Source organism: Lonchura striata, chromosome 9 (genome assembly GCF_046129695.1).
Source record: "Lonchura striata isolate bLonStr1 chromosome 9, bLonStr1.mat, whole genome shotgun sequence".
Lineage (NCBI taxonomy): Eukaryota > Metazoa > Chordata > Aves > Passeriformes > Estrildidae > Lonchura > Lonchura striata.
Window position 1 is genome coordinate 13,594,417 of NC_134611.1, and position 22,980 is coordinate 13,617,396.

Genomic DNA, 22,980 nt, shown 5'->3' on the forward strand with positions numbered 1-22,980 from the left:
CTTGCTCTACGTCCGCCCCGCCGGGCGCCGCCATCTTGCCTGTCGGCAGGCGGGGTTCGCCGTAAACCGGAGCGGAGCCGGTGGCCGGAGCGCGATGAGGGCGGGCGGGGAAGCGCCGCACCAGGTGCTGGGCCGGCTGCGGTTCCTGCTGCAGTGCAGCGAGTGCTTCCGCCGCGCCCGGGCGCTGCCCGCCGCGCTCTGCTACGTGCCGCGGGAGGTGCAGTACAAGATCTGCAAGGACCCCGCGGCCGCCGCGGCCGCCGCCGCCCGCAGCCTGCTCAGCGTGTGGGACAGCCCGGGGCCGGCGCGGGGCGGCAAGCGGGCGGCGAGGGCCACCATCGAGGTGCGGAAGGGCGGCTGCCTGCGCGCCACCGGCGAGGAGTACTGCAACAGCGCCGGGCTCTGGGTCAAGCTCAGCAAGGTAACGCGGGTGCGGCGCCCCGCGAAGGGCCCGGCCCGGCCGCGCCTGACCGCCGGCTGTCCCCACAGGAGCAGCTGGAGGAGTACCGCAGCGGCTGCGATCTGGAGGAGGGATGGGTGCTGGTGTGCAAACATGCCGATGGCGGGGACCGGCTGGTGCCCGTGGAGTCCACGGAGCGGATCCAGCGGCAGCAGCAGCTGTTCGGGGTGGATTACAAGCCTGTCATCAGGTGCGGGGCCGCCGCGGTGTCCCGCTGGGTCCCCGGGAGCGCGGAGCTGCTCACCTCGGTGCGCGCTCGGGATGCCTCCCCACGGTCCCTCCTGACTTGGGCTAGGGAACCCCCGGCCTGCTTGGACAGGTTTCATGGAAGTGAGGCAAGAGGGATGCCGGATGTGGAGTGAATTGGGTTTGACTCGGGCACTGTGCTTGTCGCACGCCCGGCGGGGTGTGGAAGGAGTAGACATGGTTGGAAAGGAATGGGCAACAGATGATGCTGGAGGTGATGAAGCATGGAGCACGGTGGGCTTTAAACCCAAATCTTCCCCTTGCAACTACTCCTCAATCACCAACTTCTTGTTCCTCCTGGGGTGTTCTCACTCCACTTCTCTGTGTTTCAGATGGGAGCAGGTGGTGGATCTGACATATTCCCTGCGCCTCGGAGCAAAGCCCAGGGCCATGGAGCAGGATGAGGCTGCAGTCGAGAAGCTTCGGTATGAACTGTTTCCTGGCTTCTGCTGTGGTGGGGGACAAGCTCCAGTCTCTTGTGACTGCCCAGACAGCCGTCTCCTGCAGACCTGGGGGAGAGGGGGGAAGACAGGCAGCTCTGCACAGCACAGTCTTGTCCTAGATATGCCTGCAAAAAGCAGGAAACTGAGTAAGGCAAGCAGGATGTGAACCTTCCTTTTTTGACCCATTAGCCTGGCTGCCTCTGGCTCTCCAGACCCAGTAATCACTTTTCCCTGCTAGGTTTGTGCCCCCAACATGGACTTACGAATGTGATGAGGACTTGGTGCATTTCCTGTATGACCACATTGGGAAGGAGGATGAGAACTTGGGCAGTGTTAAGCAGTACGTGGACAGCATTGATGTCTCGTCCTACACGGTGGGTTAAAGGGACAAGGCTACATCTGACCCACTGTGCCATGGGGCTGGGGAGCATGGATAGTGCTTGCTGTTCTGCTCTGGCCTGGACTGCACTCTGCTTGAGGATGTGGGAGTAAAACCTGGGGAGTATCATGCAGCATGTTGTATGATGTGGCCCCTGGAGGGATGGTGGTTTGAGAAGCCAGTGCTAATATTACCTGCAAAGCTGATGTCTGTGGGGGGTTTGATGCTCTGTGTGTGACCTCAGAGCACCTTGGAGGGTCAACCCCAGTGTCCTGTGTGCTCTGCACTCCTGGTGTCTACCCACAGCAAAGGGAACAGGCCAATGTGATACCCTGTGACACTAAGATTCATGATGAAAGTAACCACTAAAGAGAAGTTAATCCTACACTCATCTGATTTTCCTTCCATTCATTTGCCCTCTTCCAGGAGGATTTCAATGTGTCATGCCTGACTGACAGCCATGCCGACACATACTGGGAGAGTGATGGGTCCCAGGGCCAGCACTGGGTGCGGCTCAACATGAAGAAAGGCACCATTGTCAAGTGAGTCATCTCTGTCTGCTCTACATGCTGGCTAGTGACTGGGACAAGCTTTGCCACTCCCTCTGCCTGAGTGTCATGGCCCAAATTTGCCCTTCGCTCCCCCTGCCCCTCAGGGCTCTGAGCTTGAAGTGGTTTTAGATTTGTCACAGGTACCTGGGAATCCCAGCTTGGTAACAACATGACCAAGTGATGAGATGGATGTTCAGATGCAATTGCCTTCTCCTTAATGTCCTGCTTCCTTTTGCAGGAAGCTGCTGCTGACAGTGGATACCACTGATGAGAACTTCATGCCCAAGCGGGTTGCTGTGTATGGGGGTGAGGGGGACAATCTGAAGAAACTGAATGACGTCGGCATTGATGAGTGAGTGGGTGGAAGTGCACAGGGTGTCATGGCTCTTGCAGGGGCCCAAGCTGCTGAACAGTGGCCTTAAGAAGTCATGCAGTACAAGCCAGGCTCTCTGGGATTTGGGTTCACTCTGCCTACAATAGCATGGTACAGTCATCAGGGCTCTCCTCATCCGATTGTGGGACACATCAGAATCATGGTACCTGGACCTGAGTCACCGGCAGGTTCAGGCATTCAGCTGTAATTGTAAGCAAGAATTGAGTTCTTGCCATAGGCTCCCATTTCAAACTGTCTTCCCTTACAAGTGCCCTAGTGGATTTTGGCAGGATAAGTGAGGTAACATCCCTTTAATCCTCATCTGTTCTGTGTTTGCAGGAGTTATATTGGGGATGTGTGCATCCTTGAGGACATGACAACACACCTGCCTGTCATAGAGATCCGGATTGTGGAGTGCAGAGGTAGGGCTGGCTGTTGTGGCCACATCCATAATGCATGTGTAAAATACTGTACATCAAGAATTTGTTCTGTGACTTGTACTTCTTCTCCCTGTGGGCTGTTTTTAGATGAGATTCAAAAGAGCCATGGGAAACTCCTTGGAGATCTGAAGTTTTGCAAGTTCTCAGCTTTCAGCCTATCTTTCTCTGCCTCCAATTATTTAATTATTTTTCTCCTGTAAATGCCCTGCTTCTTCTTCACAGAGGTATTTGAAGCTCTCAGTGCCCAGCACCAGAGCTGGTGGAGCTGGTACTTTCCTACTGTTTTTGCTTATAGACCTCCTACACTTCATTTAAGGCTTGCTTTCTTGTGATCTTGGCATATGATCCATGGTCTTCCTTGGCAGATGATGGGATTGATGTTCGTATCCGAGGCATCAAAATCAAATCCTCTCGACAGAGGGACCTGGGGCTCAGTGCTGACATGTTCCAGTTGCCCAATTTGGTGCGTTACCCTCGCCTAGAAGGGACTGACCCTGACCTGCTGTACCGACGTGCTGTGCTCATTCAAAGGTACTGTGTGGAGGGGAGCAGACAGGTGCCACTGCCTGCAGGAATTGATGCCATCTCCAACATGTACATGGCTGGAAGCTGTAAAACTATGATACTCCTCTTGAGACAGATGTTCTGGACACTGGAGAAAATAGCACTCATGTGGGAACAAAGTGGGCTCTCTGGAATGGCTCCCTTATACTTTCTGAGGAGTCCTGTAGCTCAAGTTTAGTGTCTTGTGTGTCACGAGCACAACATATCTGTGCAGTGTCGTTGGCAGGTACATGCAGAGTCACTTGTAAGGAATGCAAAATCCATGCAGTGTCCAGGGAGTGGGAATTTATTACCAAAAGCTCCATTATGTAAAAAACTATGCTGGGTTTGGTTTGGATCAGTTATTTTTCTGCTTGTGTTCAGGAGTGTATGGTCTGGAACAGACTTGTATAAATCCCCATCACTTCTTGTTTCAATACCTTCTTCTTTGGGATTTAGGTTCATCAAGCTCCTGGACAGTGTCCTGCATCACTTGGTGCCAGCCTGGGACCACACTGTTGGCACGTTCAGCAAACTCAAGGTGAGCAGTTTGCTCTGGTTCTTGTTGGGTCCTTAGTCTGGTAGGGTGATGGTGCTCGTGCTGTGGCAAGGGAGGCAGCCAGGGCATGTTGCCTTTAAAGCAGCTGGAGAGAAATACTTTCCTGAGCTCAAGTCACTAACACTGTGAAAGGTGATATTGTTTATTTTCCTGCTAAACTGCTGATGTAGAAGCATGTAGCTGTGGGCTAACAAGTGGACTCAAACCAGAACATTTCACCCTCAAAGGGACTTGGATCATAGCTGCACTGGGCATGCAAGTTGGATCCACATCCCCTCCAAGATCTTAGCCCAGGACGCTCTGTTCCTGCGCTGCCTGCCAGCAGCTTTGAGCTGGCTTGTCCAAACATCAAGGCATTTACCAGTAACATTCTTCCTGGCTTTAATAAGCTTTTGCTTTTCATCCTTTACATAGTGCTGAGTTCATCCCTCCAGCTGTCTGTTTTCCTTATATCCTCTCCAAGAATATATACACTGGACATTACCAGGATAGCCCTATTCTGTGTATTTCCAGGCCTAATGTCAGAAAACACTGTAATTCCTGTGCCAGGTCAACACGGACCAAAAGCATTTGAAGATTTTTATTTGTTTAGAGAAGCTGGCTTTGATTATAACTAAAAAGGATAGTTAGACCAATGTTCTGGTGAGAATGAGGGTGAAGGAGACTCTAAGCAACAGTGGAGTGTTAGCATCAGATGACAACTGATGGATTGAGGACTGAGCTTATTACCTCCCTTAAGCCAGTATGCAGAATCTTTCAGAGGCAGAGGGGGAGCAAATACTGTCAATGAGAATGTGTCTGTGTAGGAAGGCCCTGGGAAAGGGAGAAACCTGGAGCTGTGATGGCTTCAATAGAAAGTAGGTGACACGTGCATCCCTGTTGGCAGCACATCAAGCAGTTCTTGCTGCTGTCCAAGAAGCGCACAGCTCTCATTACCCAGTGTCTGAAGGACTCAGAGACCAGCAAGCCCAACTTCATGCCAAGGCTCTACATTAACCGACGCCTGGCCATGGAGCACCGGGACAACCCTGCCTTGGACCCCAGCTGCAAGAACGCTGTCTTCACCCAGGTACTGTCCCTGCTGCTCTGGGGAGAGTGGGGAATCCCAAAATCAAAATGATCTGCATTAAGATGAGTGGAAAAGAGAGCTTGGAGCTGGAGACAGACTTCAAGGCTTCTTCACGTGCCTGACAGGCTCTATAATTACAATCTGCTGATGGTCCCATAAGGAATAACATCTAGGAGCGATTTAGGACCTCTGACTTGAAATCTGTACTCTATCCTGGCTGCTCTCTGTGGCATGTTGTTAGTGGAGAGTGTAACAATCCTCTTGCACTAAAAATGTAGCAAAGAATTCTTGTGTGACAGTATTCAAGTAGCTGCATAGTGTTCTGTGTCATGGTTTTACAGCAATGCTGATCTTCCTGTGTGCATTCTCTCCCAACCTCCAACAGATCTGGGGCTCTGTGCATGCACAAACACCCCAAACTGCTGTGAGACTTGATGTGTTTGATGTACCTGCCTTCATGTGGCACCAGTTCCCCTGGGAAGGGGATACCAGCCTTGATTGTCTCTGCTTGTTGCAGGTATATGAAGGCCTGAAACCCTCAGACAAGTTTGAAAAGCCTCTAGATTATAGGTAAGCAGTGTCTTGGGAAGGGAAGGCACCATGCAGTGCTGTGTCCTGTTACAGCGGGGTGTTTGGGAAGCCCATGTCCTGTACTCTGGAGAGGGTTTGTTGGGACCTGTTCCCCAAGGTGTCACCTCCGTACTGAGGATGCAGCTGTCTCTGGAGATAAAGATCTTGTCTTGTCCTAAACTCAGACTGCTCCACCCTAGTCCCTTGATGTCTCTGCTGTGCCTGTCCCAGCACCTCCTTGGCTTTGAGCAGCACCTCAGGTGATGCCTGGTTCTCCACAGGTGGCCGTTGCGTTATGACCAGTGGTGGGAGTGCAAATTTATTGCAGAGGGCATCATCGACCAAGGTAGGGGCTGCAGGAGGTCGGAGCTCCTCTGGAGCAATTGGGAGCTGATGAGGTGACTGTTGCTGTAGGTGCTTTTGTTTGGTTCCAGTGTTAATTTCCGTGGAGGAGAGAGGGAAGGCAGGTTGCCTTGTCCTGCCACCTCTGGCTGTTCGCTGGGAGGGGGACCAAACTGGACCAAACTTCCATTAATCATTAACAGCAGCCTTATGAAACCAGTGATCCTTCTGGCTGTTCTCCACAGGCGAGGCAGGGATGTTATTTCTCTTGTCTTACTTTCTCTAGTGCCATAAGGTTCTAAGAGGAGCCTTCTGCTCAACTGAGGGCCAGGTTGGACCAGAAATCCTCACCTTTGCTCCGTAACTCTGAGGATCAGCACATGGGGAGTTCACATCACTAAGAATGCCCTTCTTTTGGGGTTGCAGGTGGTGGTTTTCGGGACAGCCTAGCAGACATGTCAGAGGAGCTGTGCCCCAGCTCAGCAGACACCCCTGTGCCTCTGCCCTTCTTCGTGCGCACATCCAACCAGGTGCTGTGCATCGGGATGTTTAGGGCAAGCCCTTCCATGCCTGGCAATGTAGCACTGTCCCTGTCCCCTTGCATGCCAGGGACATACCTACTTTAAGCTTTTCTTTATGAGGGGTTGGGTAGTTTGCTTTGTGGCATTTCATTTTAGAATATGCTGGCAAGTGCCTGGATACCAGTCTGTCACTGGGAATATTGCCAAAGGGGATGGGGGGTTTAGTCTGCTTCTGCTGTGAAAAGTGCCCAGAGGCCTGGCAGGAGTAGTTTGTGGTGTTTCATGCTGTGCTGAAATTATGATGTGGAGTTTTGCCTCTCACTCTTACAGGGTAATGGCACTGGAGAAGCTAGGGACATGTATGTCCCCAACCCCTCTTGTAAAGACTTCCCAAAGTACGAGTGGATTGGGCAGATCATGGGAGCAGCTCTGAGGGGCAAGGAGTTTCTGGTAAGTTTTCAACCCCATCCCTCTAAGAAGATTTTTTTTTTATAGCCCTCTCCTGCAGCCTAACAGGATCATGGAAAGGCTCTGTGGTCACATACTGGGAAAGAGGTTTTTGGGCCCAAGCAGTTTGGAGAACTCACAGCCTAAGATTTGGGGAATGATGCTGAGAGCTTGGGAGATAGTATTTGCTCTCTACTCAACTATGATGAGTTCTGCATGTAGAGGGGGAAGTAGGGAAGCCTCTTTCTGTCTGTATTGTTGAGTCCTATCTTTCTCTTTGGGGAGGTCTTACTTTGACACAGACTCAATAAAATCTCTTTTCTTCTTCAGGTCCTGGCTCTTCCTGGCTTTGTATGGAAACAATTAACAGGGGAGGAGGTCAGCTGGAGTAAAGACTTCCCTGCTGTGGACTCCGTGTTGGTGAGAGGGACTGGGAGGCTGTGCCTATCCTATTCCTTGTGACACTCAGCAAGGTGCTGATTTGTGTCCCTGTCCTCATGTACTTGCTTCCTCCTGTGATATGTCAAATAAACACAACAAAGGGTAACTTTTAGCTGTAAGCACCAAATGCTCTTATAGAGATGCAGCCATGCTGACTGCTGTTTCAAGCATGCAATAGCCCAGCATCTGCTAAACAGCTTTAGGGCAGCATATCCCATGTTGTGTCACTGTCACTTGTCTGGAAAGCGAGAAGATGAGAACTTGGGCACATCACTGCTCCCTGGTCATCTCTCTAACATGCACTTACTTGGTGCCTGGACAGGTGAAGCTCCTGGAGGTGATGGAAGTCATGGATAAAGACACCTTTGAGTTCAAATTTGGGAATGAGCTGACCTACACAACGGTGCTGAGTGATCAGTGCATGGTGGAGCTGATCCCCAACGGCAGCAACACTGCTGTGCGCTACGAGGACCGCAAGGAGTTCATCCGCCTGGTGCAAAAGGCTCGGCTGGAGGAGAGCAAGGAGCAGGTGACACTGTCCCACCCTGTGGCTGGTCATTGCCTCGCAGAGACCTGCCCCCCAGCCTGTTTCTGGTAAAATGCACCATGGTTAGTGTCCCTGTGCTCATTAGGGCAATGGTATCCAACCCTTTCAGTGGGGTCCTGGAGCCTATGGAGCTGCTGAGAAGCAAAATGGCTTCTAGTAGCACAAGTGATAGGGGATTTTATTCCCAGCTCAGACACAGGCTTTCTGAATGAACAGGGTTGCATTCCTTGTTCTGTCCTGTTCCTTGAAGCTACTTGGAGCACGTGCTGAGCAGTCACATGGCTTGAATCCAGTAGAGTCCGTAGGCTCAACCATGAGTCAGGGAAATGGGCAAGACATGCTGCTTACCTGTCTTGTCTCCTTTTCAGATCATGGCCATGCAGGCTGGGCTGCTGAAGGTGGTTCCCCAAGCTGTTCTTGACCTCCTTACATGGCAGGAGCTGGAAAAAAAGGTCTGTGGAGACCCTGAAGTCACAGTGGATGCCCTGAAGAAGCTCAGTAAGTGAAGGGCTTTGCTGAAAACTCTTCCTGAAAGCAAGACTGTCTTCTGTCTGTGCTAGCACAAGGAGAAGTGTGGGAGGCCAGTATTAGCCTTTCTTACATTGAGAATACAGTCCTGTGTCCTTCTTGCCTTTAGCTGGGTGCTCATGGTGACAGGAGTGTCCTTTGACTCCATCCTGGGCTTCACGGTAGAGGCTGGGGCATCCCTAGGCTGCCAGTACCTGAGCCCCTGTGAGGCTGAGATGTGGATCTGGCTGTGCTTCCTGGGGTTGCTCCTTGGCTCTATGTGGTCACATGCTGCAGGCAACCACTGCCAAAGAGGGAGGAGTTCAGATCTTTATTAAAATTTTTCTGTATCCTTTGTGACAGCCCGGTTTGAGGACTTTGAGCCACAGGATACCCGTGTTCAGTACTTCTGGGAAGCACTCAATAACTTCACTAATGGTGAGCAATTTGCTTTGTCCATGCATACCTCATGCCATGACGGCTCCTGCCTGCTGGCTGGGAGCTGGAGGGAAGCCACTCAAGGAAAGCAAGCAGCTAGGCTGAAGGGACTGCTTGCTAGTGCTGGGGGTACCTAGAAGCAGCTGTACTGCATCTCACATCCCTCTAGGGTTTCCTGATGTCTGGTTTTCCTTCACAGAGGATCGCAGCCGCTTCCTCAGATTTGTCACTGGCAGAAGTCGCCTTCCAGCACGGATCTACATCTATCCAGACAAGATGGGGTAAGTCCATTCTTCTGTAGGAAGGCTGACAGATCCCACACCAAAGGAGTGGGTTGTCTGGGCTGTCTGCCTCTCTGGCCTGCTGGTTCTAACCAGTTTGTCACCTTCTCCCCAGCTCAGAGACAACAGATGCTTTGCCAGAATCATCCACCTGCTCCAGCACTCTCTTCTTGCCGAACTATGCCACGTAAGTTTTGGTGCTTCCCTGTGTCTGGAGGACTGTGTGTGGTCTCTCTTAACCTTGGTGCTGACCCATTGGGCTCATCATTTTGCCACACTCATATCCCCTGCCTGTCCCACGTGGCTGCTGAGTTTCTCTGTGCGAGCCCCTGCTGAAGCATATACTCCATTTCAGAAAACATCTTGTCCTCTCAACTGGTGAATGCAGCAATGGCAGCTTCTCCTCACCTTTTTTTTTTTTCCTTCCTGCCATCCCTAGAGCCAAGGTGTGTGAAGAGAAGTTGCGGTATGCTGCCTATAACTGCGTGGCCATTGACACAGATATGAGTCCGTGGGAAGAGTGATGTTGCAGCCTGACCAAGCAGCATGGATGATTGTTCAAGGAAACCATGCAGTGGGAAGCATTCCCTTGTCCCCACGGGATGTGTATATATAATAAATATATGGGTGTGAATCCTGGCTCCCAGCAGTTGACATGTAGGGTTGGGTCTTCAACAGGGTGGGAGCTAGCTTGGATTGTAAATGTGATTGCCATGATGGAACCCTGGCTGAGCCCTTATGCATCAGAAAGGTCTGGTAGGCTTTTGTAATGAGTTTCTTCTCCACATCCTCTTGTAGCTCCACAATGCACACTCCTTCCAGGCTGCACTTTACTCAAACAAAAGTGAGGTAAGGAGACAAAGCTGCACAGCAGCTTACAGCACAGGACAGAGAGCTGTGAGCTGCTGCTGAGCCTATGGGATGGCCAAGATGCGCCGTGTGTGCTGACCATGCTCTGTTCCTGCTCTCACATGAGAGAATTCATCTAGGATTAGATCATTCATCTAGGATTAAGAAGAATGGGGCAGTCTGATGGCAAGTGCTGCAGGGGTGCCTTTGGCCACCAGGTGTCATAGCAGACCTGCACAGCAGGACTGTGGGTGATTCCAAAGGGACTCCCATGCTTTTACATCACACAAAATCTGAGTACCTGTTGTTCCTGGCACCTCTTGCACAGCAGCAACTGCTGGGGAAGCTGCTTCCTCACAGTGATTGGGAACTGTCTGCTTCCCTTTTGTTCTTTTATTTCTGCATCCAGCATGCTGGTGGCCTGGCAGCTGTTCTCCCAGGCTCTTTGAGCCTCAGTTTACCCTGAATGGCAGTATTACAACTAATCTATTCTAGTTCTCATGGAGATCTGCCATCAGGGCCAAGTTCATCTTCCTGATTGCAGAGGTTAAAGCAGAAGCAGGCATAGCATGCTTCCCCCCGCTCCAGGGGAAAGGACATGGAGGTTTCAGGTAAATAGGAAAAGCATTTGCATTAAGGTAGTGTAGAAACCAGACACCAAGAGTTGGAGCTCCTTGAGCAGATGAACATTTGCTCTGTGAGTGAGGAGTGGGCAACTTCAAAACTATTTGGAAGTCTTTGTGGATCTTCCCAGTTCAGGGCAAGGCTGGTCACTGCCTAGCACTGGGAGCTGCTTGATATTAGTCTACATTTATACCTCCAGCTCGATCTTCAGCCTGTGTGGTCTGTTGGACCTCCACTGCTGTGAGTCAGAGTCATTGGGGTCGCACTGGAGTGGGGCTGATGCTGTGAGTTAAGATTTATTCTGTCTTAATGTTTCATTGCTTTTTATCCTCTGTTGAAGGACTCTGTTATCCAGAAATCACTTCAAATTGTAAACAAAGTCCTTCCCTTGAAACATGTATTCCTAGATCTGTTGAGGACGGTTGTTGCTAAAAGGGATGCAAACCAGAAAGGAGCATATGCTGCCATCTCCTGCATCATGGTGAGTGGAGAGAGCACAGGGTGAATTAGGGAAGCTGTTTATGGCAGCCCTTGCCTGCAGCAGGGCCTTCCATGCTCAGCTGGGTGGGTGTGAAGTCCTGTCTGCTGGAGGAGGTCTTCTGTATATCCTAGAGCTGTCTCAGAATTGATCTCTGTGGCTTTGTGGCTGATTTCAACCACCAGTGGGATCAAGAGCGGAACCAGTGCAATAATTTTCCGTGCTGGTGGCTGAGTCACTTCCTAGGGTGTCTTAAATGGGCATGAGTAAGCTGGTGAAAGGACTTCGATCTGCTGGCTTGCCCTCAGGAGTGTTGAGGAAGGAGCCTGCAGCAGCGAGCTGGGATTTGAAGTAAGTCATCTGAAAAGGGACTGACATTGGGATGGAATTGATACTGCTTTTTCCAACCTTGTCCTCTTACCTCTACTGGACATCAGCAGGAGGACACATTTACTGAGTAGAATTAGAAGCAGCAATAAAATAGACTCATCTCTTTATTGCTGGGCAAGGGTTGGTTGTTAAGTAGTTCAGGGTGGATGGATAAGATGGCCCTAGTGTTTGGTGGAGGGTGAGCTGATGTCACCATTGGAATGGGCAGGTTAGGAGCCAGCTTGGGCTGATCAGTTGTGGGAGAGCAAGCACCTCTGTCTCCCCTGCCCTTAGAAGCAACTGTAGCTGAAGGAGGGTAACTGAGGTAAATACAGAGCTATACCCACAACACTTCAGGTTTCTCACTGAGATGTGTTTAGACAGCTCTATTCCCTCTCATTACCACGTACACAGCCGCAGCCTTCCATGATGAGGAGAGAGCTGCTGTGCAAGGCGATGCTGAGAGCAGAACTTGGCTGAAGTGGTGGGATCCTTCCCTAGAAGCATTGTGGCACCTCTGTCTTTGGAGATGCTCAAGACTTCTTGTACAGCCCTGGACACTGTGATCAACCTTCCAGTCTCATCGTGCTGGGTTTAGATCTAGGCCCTCCCTAACCCGAAGCACTTGATGAACTATGGAGTTATTAACTAGTTTTTTCTCATGTTTCCTGTATTTCTCTACTGTCCCTTCCAGTAAGGTCTTTTAGCATCTGAGACCTCTTATTCCTTGCCACTGAGTGCTGCCCAAGGGCCTGCTGGAACTCTGGGGAAAGGATCTAGCTGACCGGGATTTCTGTTTAAAAGATACTTGAAGTAACAGGACCCTGGTCCTAGCAGAAAGGGAATCACCCAGGATGGTCTGGATTTAACTCCTACAAGCATACTGAGAAAAACATTTTTTTACCATATAAACCATTGTTTTACTGTCTATTTTGTGTTATCACTGTATGCATGTTGGAGAATTGCAGCAGTTGCTGCTGTGGTGGTGTACTGAGGTGGAGAGACCTGTGAAAGCCCCTCTAGTAGGGGGAGGAGCCGATGGCAGCAGTGAGATTGTTTGGTGTGTGGTCAGAGGGTTTGGAAAAACATGGCTGCTGTGGAATGATGCCAAGATAACCCACTGATTGTACTCAGTGTGTTCAGTTTGCTGTGCAAAGGTAAACTGGGAGCTGGGAGTGGCCTGGATGTCCTCTGCGTGGTCCTCTCTGCAGCATTTTAAAGCCAATCACAAACTGAACACCTGCTGTGACAGCCCAGCGAATTGTGGAAAAGGTCAGCCTGGCTCAACTCTGGCCAATCTCAGGGGCCCAAAATAGGTGTTAGGTCAGTGCTGGGTCACATTTCTTCTCTGATCTCTAAAGCTGTGGGTAGGAACTGTCTCCTATCATGTTTGACAAGGCACAAATCAAGTGCCCCTGCCCTGGAGTCCTGCTGCATGTGGCCTGGGGCAAGAGAGTCCCAAGTATCAGGAATCAGCGGCTTCGTGTCCTCGATCCAACAACCAGTCTCAAATCACTGGAGATCAATTTTCAAGCTAGTGTCATCCTAAGGAAGGTGCTGCTGTCTCTGTGCTGCTGAGGAGCATCTCCATGGGCCAGAGCTGCAGCTCTACAGGGTGGATAGGAGTGAGTGATGGGAAGGAGTGATGTCATCATGGCTCCATGTAACCACTTGGTCTCTCCTGCCTTCAGCTTGCTGGATTGTCATAGAATAGTTTCAGGGATTAACAGCGCACATGTAGTCTAGCTGTTCTTGTTATGCTACGAATACTCTGGAGTATGACAAACTCCAATAGTTTGACAGGTTCTGTCTGTCCCTACCTCATGTAGTATCTAAAATAAAATAACTAACTGCTCCTGGCCTTCCTGATGATTTCTCAGGTCTGGCTGAGGCTCCTGTGTCCTTCTGTTGGGTTAAATAGTGGATGTGACACTTGGGGACATGGTTTAGTCATAAACATGGCAGTGCTGGGTTAACAGTTGGATTCTATAAACCTAGAGGTCTTTTCCAGCCCAAATGATTCCATGATTCTAAGCAGCAATGAAGACTGGGGGTGTGAGAGTCAGCTGGAGGTGAAGCAGAAATTGGCCCTGCAATGTCTTGCACACAAAGTAGTGTCACAGAGGTAACTCAAGAGTATTAATTGGCTTAACCCTTTGCAGCAGCTCTGCAAACCAGTGGTACAGGGTGACAGGCCCAGGTGGGCCCAGGACCTTCCTGGCTGTGGTTACTGCACATAAGAGCAAGGCCCTTGGCCATTGCTGCAGTGAGGTACAGTCACACCTGTTCAATAGATAACACTGCAGGGATGATCAGCTATTGGATCTCTCTGCACTGTGCCTTTGCAGGCAAGGATGGAGCTGGACTCTGACCTGCCAGGAGAGCAGGCAGGCACCAGGGGTACCTTTGAACTCTGCCAGCCTGCTTGTTTCATGGTCCTTCAACTCAGCCCTTTGTGCCCAACCTGAAGAAATTAAGGTAGCATGGGGTGGAGCCGAGTTGCTCTGTGCCACCGCCTTGCTGTGGTATGCAACAAGCAGATGTGACATGAGGTGGCACACTGAGAGTGTTGTGTGGGGGAGGGGGTTGGGTGCTTCTGGGTGTAATGACCTCACTCCTGCTGCCAGGATGCCTCTGCTGCCTGGGATAAAGCTATTCTGAGCAGGGAAGCCTGTCCTCCCCAGCAAGTGCTTGGAGCACCTCCACCTGCTGCAGGCCTGCCCAGGGCAGGGATGTAACAGCCAGAAGCTGGCACTTCCATACCAGAATTCCCACTAAACTCTCTTCCTTATTCAAGCTGGAGATGTAACTCTGTGCCCAGATGCCACAGGACTCCTCTGCTTGTAGGAATGCAGGCAATGACAGAGATGTTGGAGGCCGGGAGAGAGCAGAGTCCTAAGCCAGGGCAAGGGGATGCCTGTGACCCGGGTCAGCTCCTGCCGGATACTGAAGTGGCGTAACAGTCACATCTTGGCAAAGGGAGCCCGGAACTGGAGACCGGAGCGCCTGCTGCCCGAAAGTGATGAAGAAGCGCTGGGGCGTGCCCGGCGTGGAGGCGGCAGCTGGGAAGTGAGAGCTGCCCGAGGCGGGGCGGCCCCGGAGGGAGGCGGGCACGGCCCTGCCGGAGGCGCCCCGGCCCGGCGGGCACTCCTGGGCGGGCTCGGTCGGGGCACGGTCGGGACCGCCCGGGGCGCAGCGCAGCGGCGCGGAGCCGGTGGCCGGAGCGCGATGAGGGCGGGCGGGGAAGCGCCGCACCAGGTGCTGGGCCGGCTGCGGTTCCTGCTGCAGTGCAGCGAGTGCTTCCGCCGCGCCCGGGCGCTGCCCGCCGCGCTCTGCTACGTGCCGCGGGAGGTGCAGTACAAGATCTGCAAGGACCCCGCGGCCGCCGCCGCCCGCAGCCTGCTCAGCGTGTGGGACAGCCCGGGGCCGGCGCGGGGCGGCAAGCGGGCGGCAAGGGCCACCATCGAGGTGGAGAAGGGCGGCTGCCTGCGCGCCACCGGCGAGGAGTACTGCAACAGCGCCGGGCTCTGGGTCAAGCTCAGCAAGGTAACGCGGGTGCGGCACCGGGAACCCCCCGGGCGTGCCGCGTCCCGACGGCCGTGACAGGACGGGATGTGCCTTCAGGAGCAGCTGGAGGAGCACACGAGCACCCGTGGCTTAGCGGAGGGCTGGGTCCTGGCGCAGAGGTTCGGAGAGGGAGGAGATAAATTGGTCCCGGTTGACTCCGTGCAGAGGATCCAGTGTCAGCACCAAACGCTGGGGGTTGATTACAGACCTTCTGTCAGGTATGGCCCGGGCGGGAACTGGGCACTGGAGACGCGTGTGACCCGCCCCCACACAACCATCCCAAATCCCTTGGGCACGCCCAGCACAGCCCTCTCACTCCCTCCAGCGCAGGTGGGACCCATCCCCGCCTAGCATCGGTGGGCAGATGCGTGCTCCCTCGTAGATTAATCCTGTTTGCTTGTGGTAGCGCCTGCACAGAATAAAAATGATGCCAAGGGCATTCTGAGTCATTTGAATTTGGGCTGAGCGATGTCACAGAGGTAGTGCAGTGATCAGAGAGCTCAAATTTTATTTTCATTATGTAAAGTCATGTGCAGGGTGGGATTCCCCTGCTCTATTCCAGCCTGTACCCGGGTGCAGAGACACTCATCTTTTCCACAGCTGTTCCTGGGTGTCACCCCCAGTGCCCCACTACTGCTGACTACACTTCAGGTTAAGGCAGTAATGGACGCTCTGAGCACTGACACATCTTTTCCATTGTGTGACTCTTCTGCCCCTGTTGCTCCAGCTGGGAACAAGTGGTGGACCTGACGTACTCCATACGCCTTGGAGAGATGCCCAGGCTCATAGAGCAGGATGAGGCTGCTGTGCAGAAGTTTCGGTATGAGTGCATTTTCTAGAGCAGGACTGCAGCATCCTGAGGGGCTGCTGGCCAGAGCCATGCCTGCATGGCCAAGACTAGCTTCAGGGTCTGGAGGGGGGAGGATGAGTGCCATGAGATGCCTTTTACATTAGTACCTTAGCACTGCTCAAGTGAAGATGGCCTTTGTCCCACAGACCATTGGAGTGACTGTATACTGCTATTCCCACTGGGCTGGAGTGGCCATTAATACCTGGTGTGCTGGTGATGAGATACAGCCATGCCATCTGTCTGCTGCAGGGACAATGACACCGTGTCAGTTTGGTGACCATGAGACACTGCAGCCAGTCTCAGTGAGGGCTCCTGCACACTGCTGGTGCGCAGGTTTGGGGTGCAGCCTGGTCTCTTCATCTTGTTAATACAAAGACTCCCTGCAGGTTCGTGCCCCCAGGCTGGACCTATGAGCATGACATGGAGCTGGGGCGCTTCCTGTACGATCACAGCGAGAGGAGGCTGCAGTGCGTGGACCGCACCAAGGAACACATCAACAGCATCGAGGTCTCCTCACACATGGTGTGTAGTGGGGCTCTTCTGCAGCCTAAAAGCAGCATAAGACACATGAGCATCACCACAGATGTGGGGTAGAGTGGCCAGCTGTGGCTGTCCCCTCTGCGAGGGGCAGGGGATGGTGGGGGCTTTTGCTGCTCTAGCAAAGCTGTTGGGAGTTGGGTGTTGGGAGCAAAATTCCATTGTGTCTCTGGGGCACTAGGGGTCCACAGCTATGCCCAGTTTGCTATGTCAGGGAGCCACCATCCACCCACAGCCTAACATACCAAGGGGCTGGCCTGTTCCTGACCTCCTTTGGACCCACAAAACACACCTCAGAAGAGGCCATGGTGTGTCCAAGGATGCTCATCTCCATCCCTCTGCTCACTGCACTCTTGCAGGAGGATTGTGATGCAGCCCATCTGACAGACAACCTGAGCTACACCTTCTGGGAGAGCAACGGGCCCCCGGGGCAGCACTGGGTGCGGCTCAACATGAAGAAAGGCACCATTGTTAAGTGAGACCTCAGGGTGTCCCCTCCATACCAACAGCTGTGCCAGGGAAGGGTGGGGTGCGGGGCAAAGCACCATCTTCCTCTTCAACCCAGCTTTCCTCCAGCTGTACCTGGGGCTGTGGGGTTGAGGTGGGGACAGCTGCTGTCAGAGGCACCTCAGGAAGACACAGCTTTGCCCCAGGCCTGGGACAGTTCTGGGGGGTATCTCTGGGCCCAGGCACGTCATGAGGGGTGGACAGTGCTGTTCCTTGCTCTTCTCACCCACAGGAAGCTGTGGCTGATGCTGGATGGGCAGTCCAATTGCCAGGTACCCAGGCGAGTGGCTGTGTATGGGGGAACACCAAGCAGGCTGCAGCACCTGAGAACAGTCCTAATTAACGAGTGAGTAATGAGTGAGGAGCAGCCTGTGCCCAGCTTGTGCCAAACTCCTGAGCTGTCTCTGAATCCTGAGCAGATGTTAAAGATGGGGCTGGGCCTGGTTCTGAGTGGCTTGCCAATGACTGTGGCTCTCCAAGGGTTGGAACTCCCTGGGTGTAGGCTACATCTGCTCCCACAAGTGTGGTGCTCCCTTGCTTCCATGTGGCAGTCAAGTGCTTTAATCTCCTCTCCTGCTCCTCACCCATGCTGCGGCAGCTGGCCTGCAGCATGCTTCCTTCTGCCTGGTGACTTTGGTGGTCTTTCTGCCTCTTCCTCCTCACTTCTGGGAACACATACCACTGCTGCCACCTTCCTGAGCGTCTCTGCCAAGAAGTCCTGGGGTGCTTCACTTCTCCATCTTCACCCAGGCCCTGAGCACCCTTCTCAAGGCACCCAGGGGCTTACCCAGGAGTGCAAAGGTCTCCTTCGCCTTCCCCCAAAACGTGCCTGTTTGATGTTTTCTGGCTGAGCAGTGAAATCTGTCTCTGAAGAGGCACCCGTGAGAACTGCAGAGGTGTCTTTTGCAGTGGCAGGAGCCAGCGCCTCCCTGTGTCTGAATGCTTGCAGTGTTTTTTCCCCATGGGCTCACAGGACTTTGATGGGACCTTGACAAAGCGTTGAAAATACACTTAGTAAATTGCTCATTTACACAAATCTGTTTATTTCAAAAACACACCACCCTTGCATGACCAACTCTGCTTAAAAGATTGGTTCTGCCCTTGTGAGATGTGCTGGGACCCTCCAAGAACAGTGACGTGCTCTCAGCCATCTTGTCTTTCTGTACTGCTTTGAATTTGTGCTCTTTTCTGGCTTTTTGGATGCGGCTTCCACCTTCTCCAGAACGTCTCTGTGCCTCTGACAGCCTCTTCTCTGCTTGGGCACCTCCTGCCACAGCCCTGGTGAGGTGGGGGGGCTTTTGCGGGTAGAAGCACATCCTTGGCTGGGGAACCAGAGTGGCCTGTGCCTTGCTGGCCACCTCACCATTGTCTGTGCCTCATGGCTCTGCCATCTCCCTCCGTGCTGTGTGCAGGAACAGCTACCGGAATATCTGCATCCTCCGCGACATGAAAACCCACATGCCCGTGCTGGAGATCCGCTTCCTGGAGTGCCGGGGTGAGCCTGTGCACCCAGACTTTGGCTGCCAGCCCAGCCTGGCCCTAAACCTGCACTAGTCCTGACCCTGCAGCTCTTTCTACCACACTTGCTGCTTTTTGGAATCCACTGGTGGGAAGGTTGAGGAATGACTTTCATATGAGACGCTGCATGAGCTGGCGGCACCTCGCCTCTTGTTGCAGCATCCAAGCCATGCTGGCTGCAGCACATGCAGCATCACTGTTCTTTCTTGGCAGACGAAGGGGACAATGTCCGGCTGCAGGGGATTAAGATCTTGTCCTTCTGTGAGTGGGACCTGGTCCTGAACACCGGCATGTTCCAGCCAGCCCGGCTGGTTCGCTACCCTCTCCTGGACGGCGTGGATGTTGACGTGCTATACCGGCGAGCTGTGCTCATTCAGAGGTTCGGCACAGAGATGCCCCAACTCCTACAGTGATCTCAGTCCCAAAAAGCATCATGCCTTGACCTGCAGGGCAGCCCCAGGCTGGGGTCAGCACTGGCCCCACAGAGACCCTCTGCAGTGATTCAGCTGCAGTGCAGTAGCATGTGCTGGGCTGCCCTTGTTTGTAGCATATTTTGGGGGAAATGAAATAAAGCGCTTGCACAGAGGGTGCTAGGTGGGTGCTCCCTTCGTGTCTGATGTCCCTAGATGGGCTGGAGGGGACCCATGTGCAGGGAGCACAGTGCCCAAGGATTGTGCTGAAACGGCACTCTCCTGCAGCTGCACACTGCTTCTCTCCTGTCTCAAGGTTTGTCCAGCTCTTGGAAAGTGTCCTGTGTTACCTGATCCCCCTCTCTGAGGACAGCATTGGCACCTTCAATGCACTTAGGGTGAGCATGTGCCAAACTTCCCTGGGATGGTGCCAGTATGGGCATCTCCTCACAAGTTCAGGTTTTCTGGGGGCTGTAGTGTTTCCTCCTTATCCAGTGGGTACAGACTAGGTTAAGACTGAGTGCTGCCATGTTTGGCATTGCCCAAGCGATGGAAGAGCATTCTCTGTGACACCAGGGCTGACTTGAGGAGAGGAGAAGACAGCAGGTGGTGGCAGGATCAGACCTCTAACCATCCCTGCTTGTCCCTTGCTAGAGCATGAAGCCATTCCTGCTGCTCACCAAGCAGAGTGAAGCCCTCATTGCCCACTGTCTGCAGTCCTCGGAGAGCTCTGCTCCTCACACCCTGCCAAAGCTCTACATCAACCGGCTCCTGGCCCGGGAGCACCGTGCCAACCCCACACTGGACCCCAGCTGTAGGAACGCCATCTTCACCCAGGTATGGCAACACCATGCCCTGTGCCAGGTACCTGTCACTTCAGCAGGTATCTTGCCCCCATCTCATCCCCTTTCTGCTCTGCTACTCTCCAGCTGTATGAAGGCCTCAGATCTTCCAAGAACAATCAGCCCCTGGACTACAGGTAGGTCTTCAGTGTCATCTTTGTGGGGTGTCACTTCCCCAGAGTAGAGTGCAAGGGGATTCCAGGTGCTGCTGGTATGCTCAAAGAGAGATGTGCATGAGGCTGTTCCTTCCCCACAGGTGGCCTCTGACCTACAGCCAGTGGTGGGAGTGTGATTTCGTCACTGAGGGCATCATTGACAATGGTGAGAGCTCTCCCCGGTGTCTCGTGTTGGGGTGCAGCTCAGTGGGTGTCCATGCTGTTCTAGCTGCTCTGGGAGAGGCAACCCTGCTCTGCAAACATGAGATCGTCCCTGTATCTCCCCTACCCCACCAGTGCTGCTGCTGCCCCAGGGAGGGGGGCATCTTAGCCAGATCCTGTGGTTCAGAGTCTGGCCCTGGTGTGTCAGGCACTAGCCATTGTCTTCCTCCGCTGCAGGTGGTGGCTTTCGGGACAGCCTGTCAGATGTCTCAGAGGAACTGTGTCCCAGCTCCAGCGATGTCCCAGTGCCCCTGCCGTTCTTTGTGCGCACCTCCAATCAGGTTTGGCATCCCACTGTCTGCCTGTGCAGGCCAGGGGAGTCAGCCAGCAGAGCCTGGGGTGTTAGCCTTACCCTAATGCTTGCAGAGCCATTGGCTGGGAGAGCTGTACTTGTATCCGGGTAGTGGAGATCTCCTGGAGGGGTGTAAAGGGCTGGAGAGGCAGGTGGAGGGGTGAATGTGGGGGAGAGACCATGCTGGGCTTGTCACATCTCTGTGTCTTAAGAGTCTCTCCCACAGGTTAACAGCAGCAGTGACACCAGGGACATGTATGTCCCCAACCCCTCCTGCAAGGATTTCCCCAAGTATGAATGGATTGGGCAGCTGATGGGAGCAGCCCTGAGGAGCAAGGAGTTTCTGGTGAGCACAGCAGAGCCTTCTTGGCCAGTGAAGGGGCTTGGTAGGGGCCACCTTGTCTTGGGCAGAGGGGCTGCCTATGGGTGAAGGAGAGGCAGGAGGAGAATGCTTGTGTCCACTTCTTTTGGCAGATCCTGTCTTTGCCAGCACTAGTGTGGAAGCAGCTGGCAGGGGAGGAGGTCAGCTGGAGCAAGGACTTTGCCACTGTGGACTCAGATCTGGTGAGCAGGGCCGGGTGCTGGCAGAGCAGTGCCGTACTCTCTCATGGCTGCTCTGGCTCCACTGTGGTGGCTATTGCTCATTTGGATTGCAGGTGAAGCTGCTGGAGGTGCTGGAGTGGGTGGACAGGGAAGGCTTTGAGTTCATGTTTGGCAGAGAGCTGACCTACACGACAGTGCTGAGTGACCAGCGCATGGTGGAGCTGATCCCCAATGGCAGCAACACCGCTGTGCGCTACGAGGACCGCAAGGAGTTCATCCGCCTGGTGCAGAAGGCTCGGCTGGAGGAGAGCAAGGAGCAGGTGACACTGTCCCCCAGGGCTGACGGAGCTGCAAGGGAACCCTGCTCCTGTGGCAAGACATCTTGGTATTTATGGGACTAGTGGTTGCCAAAATGTGCCCCCAGCTTCAGCTGGGTGATTTCTTTATGCATTCCATGCCCAGGGTGTCCATGTGTCCTGGGGATCCCTTTTGGGGTCCTGCGGTTGCTGTCCCCAGAGCCCTAGGTGGCTGCCCACTAGGCAGACCCACCGTGGTGACATGGAGCCCGTCCTGTGTCCCCACAGATTGCAGCCATACGTGCTGGGCTGCTCCGTGTGGTGCCCCAGCCTGTGCTGGACCTGCTCACCTGGCAGCAGATTGAGAAGAGGATCTGCGGGGACCCGGAGATCACAGCTGCTGAACTACTGAAGTTCAGTAAGTCACAGGGCCAGCCCAGAGCTGCTCCTTGCCCTCCACAAGAGCAGGGGATCCCCTTAATAATGCTTGTCCTGCACATGCATCCTGGTCATGGGGTGCCTGAGAGCCTGGGGGAGGATTAGGTAGAGGGTACCTGGATGTTTCAGGTTTAGCAGCAAACCCCACTGGACCCCACTCTGGTCCATCTGGTCCTTAGCTGCTATGGGCAGAGGTGAGTGGCTGCTCTGCAAACTAGGACCTCTGTTTCTCTGCCCACCATGACACAAAGTGCTGGTCCTACTCAGGGGTGCCAGGGGCTCTCATGGGCTCACTGAGAAGCAGAGGGTCTCCTCCTCCTTTCCTTTGCTTTGCTGGGAGTTTCTAATTAGGCCATTGCACATTCTTTGTTGCAGTCAAGTTTGAGGACTTCTTCTCTGCTGATACCCGTATCCAGTATTTCTTGGAGGCACTCAACAACTTCACCAGTGGTGAGTGACCCCAAGCCTTTACCTGCTCTTCACATGCAGTAGGACAGGCTAGGGTATGGGGCACCACTGCCCTGTGCCCCAGGGGTGCTCACCAGGTGCTTCCTTGGGAAGCGGATGGGGTCATCCCACCTGGCCCTTCCTGGGATTCTGAGAGGATCCCTTAGCTTTGCCCCATGCTCATGGGGTGATTTGGCAAGGCAGATCTTGCTGTGACAGCAGCGAGTGAGACAGTCCTGTCCCTGAGACCTGTGCTCTGTCCTTCCCCTCAGAGGATCTCAGCCATTTCCTCAAGTTTGTCACGGGCCGGAGCCGCCTCCCCGTTCAGATCAACGTCTACCCAGAAAGGTCGAAGTGAGTCCATCCTGCCTGGGGTCCTTGTGCCATGCTGGGTTCCCCCATGATGTCAGGTCACTCTGACTCTCCTTTCTCCCAAGCATGGATGCGTTGGACCTGATGCCACAGGCCTGCACGTGCTCCTGCTCCTTCTTCTTGCCCAAGTATTCCTCGTGAGTTGACCTGGGGACAGGGATGGTCCCCAGTCCCTGAGGCTGGTGTTGGGGTTCCCATCAAGACTCCCCAGGCCTTCCCCTGGGGGATGTCCTGGCAGGTGTTGGGAGGGAAGCCTGAGGTTTTCTGTGGCCATCATGGCTGTGACCTGGTGTTCCCCCTGCCAGGGCCAAGGTCTGCGAGGAGCTGCTGCGCTACGCCGTGTACAACTGCCTGTCCATTGACACCGACAAGAACCCCTGGGATGAATGAGACCCCTGTGTGCCCCACGCCACGGGAGCCTCGGGGACACTGGATTCAATAAAACTGCAGGGCCAGGTCCTGCTGTCCTGTCCAGGTGCTGTTTGTGTCTGTGCTTCTCTAGCTCTG

General features: G+C 53.6%; 2 protein-coding genes across 2 annotated transcripts; both read left to right on the top strand.

Moving 5' to 3' along the window:
* Positions 1-42: 42 nt before the first annotated feature.
* HECTD3 (HECT domain E3 ubiquitin protein ligase 3) lies at positions 43-9,791 on the top strand. Its single transcript, XM_021528481.3, has 21 exons — positions 43-421; positions 490-650; positions 1,039-1,131; positions 1,388-1,523; positions 1,955-2,070; positions 2,318-2,431; positions 2,792-2,874; positions 3,258-3,423; positions 3,895-3,976; positions 4,881-5,063; positions 5,581-5,633; positions 5,915-5,979; positions 6,402-6,505; positions 6,827-6,946; positions 7,274-7,363; positions 7,707-7,913; positions 8,300-8,429; positions 8,802-8,876; positions 9,076-9,157; positions 9,273-9,344; positions 9,597-9,791. Exons 1-21 carry the CDS (start codon positions 95-97, stop codon positions 9,679-9,681), a joined length of 2,544 nt encoding a protein of 847 aa, XP_021384156.1. The 5' UTR covers positions 43-94; the 3' UTR covers positions 9,682-9,791.
* A 4,898-nt stretch (positions 9,792-14,689) lies between these two features.
* On the top strand, positions 14,690-22,947 carry LOC110470519 (E3 ubiquitin-protein ligase HECTD3-like). The gene is made up of 21 exons (XM_021530221.2): positions 14,690-15,023; positions 15,102-15,262; positions 15,772-15,864; positions 16,281-16,416; positions 16,791-16,906; positions 17,171-17,284; positions 18,351-18,433; positions 18,670-18,835; positions 19,183-19,264; positions 19,521-19,703; positions 19,796-19,845; positions 19,965-20,029; positions 20,263-20,366; positions 20,604-20,723; positions 20,852-20,941; positions 21,034-21,240; positions 21,505-21,634; positions 22,030-22,104; positions 22,374-22,455; positions 22,539-22,610; positions 22,779-22,947. Exons 1-21 carry the CDS (start codon positions 14,706-14,708, stop codon positions 22,861-22,863), a joined length of 2,532 nt encoding a protein of 843 aa, XP_021385896.1. The 5' UTR covers positions 14,690-14,705; the 3' UTR covers positions 22,864-22,947.
* Positions 22,948-22,980: the final 33 nt, after the last annotated feature.

Coding starts and splice junctions, on each gene's coding strand:
- HECTD3 (XM_021528481.3), top strand. CDS start 95: ATGAGGGCGGGCGGGGAAGCGCCGCACCAGGTGCTGGGCCGGCTGCGG. Junction 2,432..2,791: donor AATGACGTCGGCATTGATGA/GTGAGTGGGTGG, acceptor CTGTGTTTGCAG/GAGTTATATTGGGGATGTGT. Junction 7,364..7,706: donor CTGCTGTGGACTCCGTGTTG/GTGAGAGGGACT, acceptor GTGCCTGGACAG/GTGAAGCTCCTGGAGGTGAT.
- LOC110470519 (XM_021530221.2), top strand. CDS start 14,706: ATGAGGGCGGGCGGGGAAGCGCCGCACCAGGTGCTGGGCCGGCTGCGG. Junction 15,865..16,280: donor GCTGCTGTGCAGAAGTTTCG/GTATGAGTGCAT, acceptor GACTCCCTGCAG/GTTCGTGCCCCCAGGCTGGA. Junction 16,417..16,790: donor TCGAGGTCTCCTCACACATG/GTGTGTAGTGGG, acceptor GCACTCTTGCAG/GAGGATTGTGATGCAGCCCA.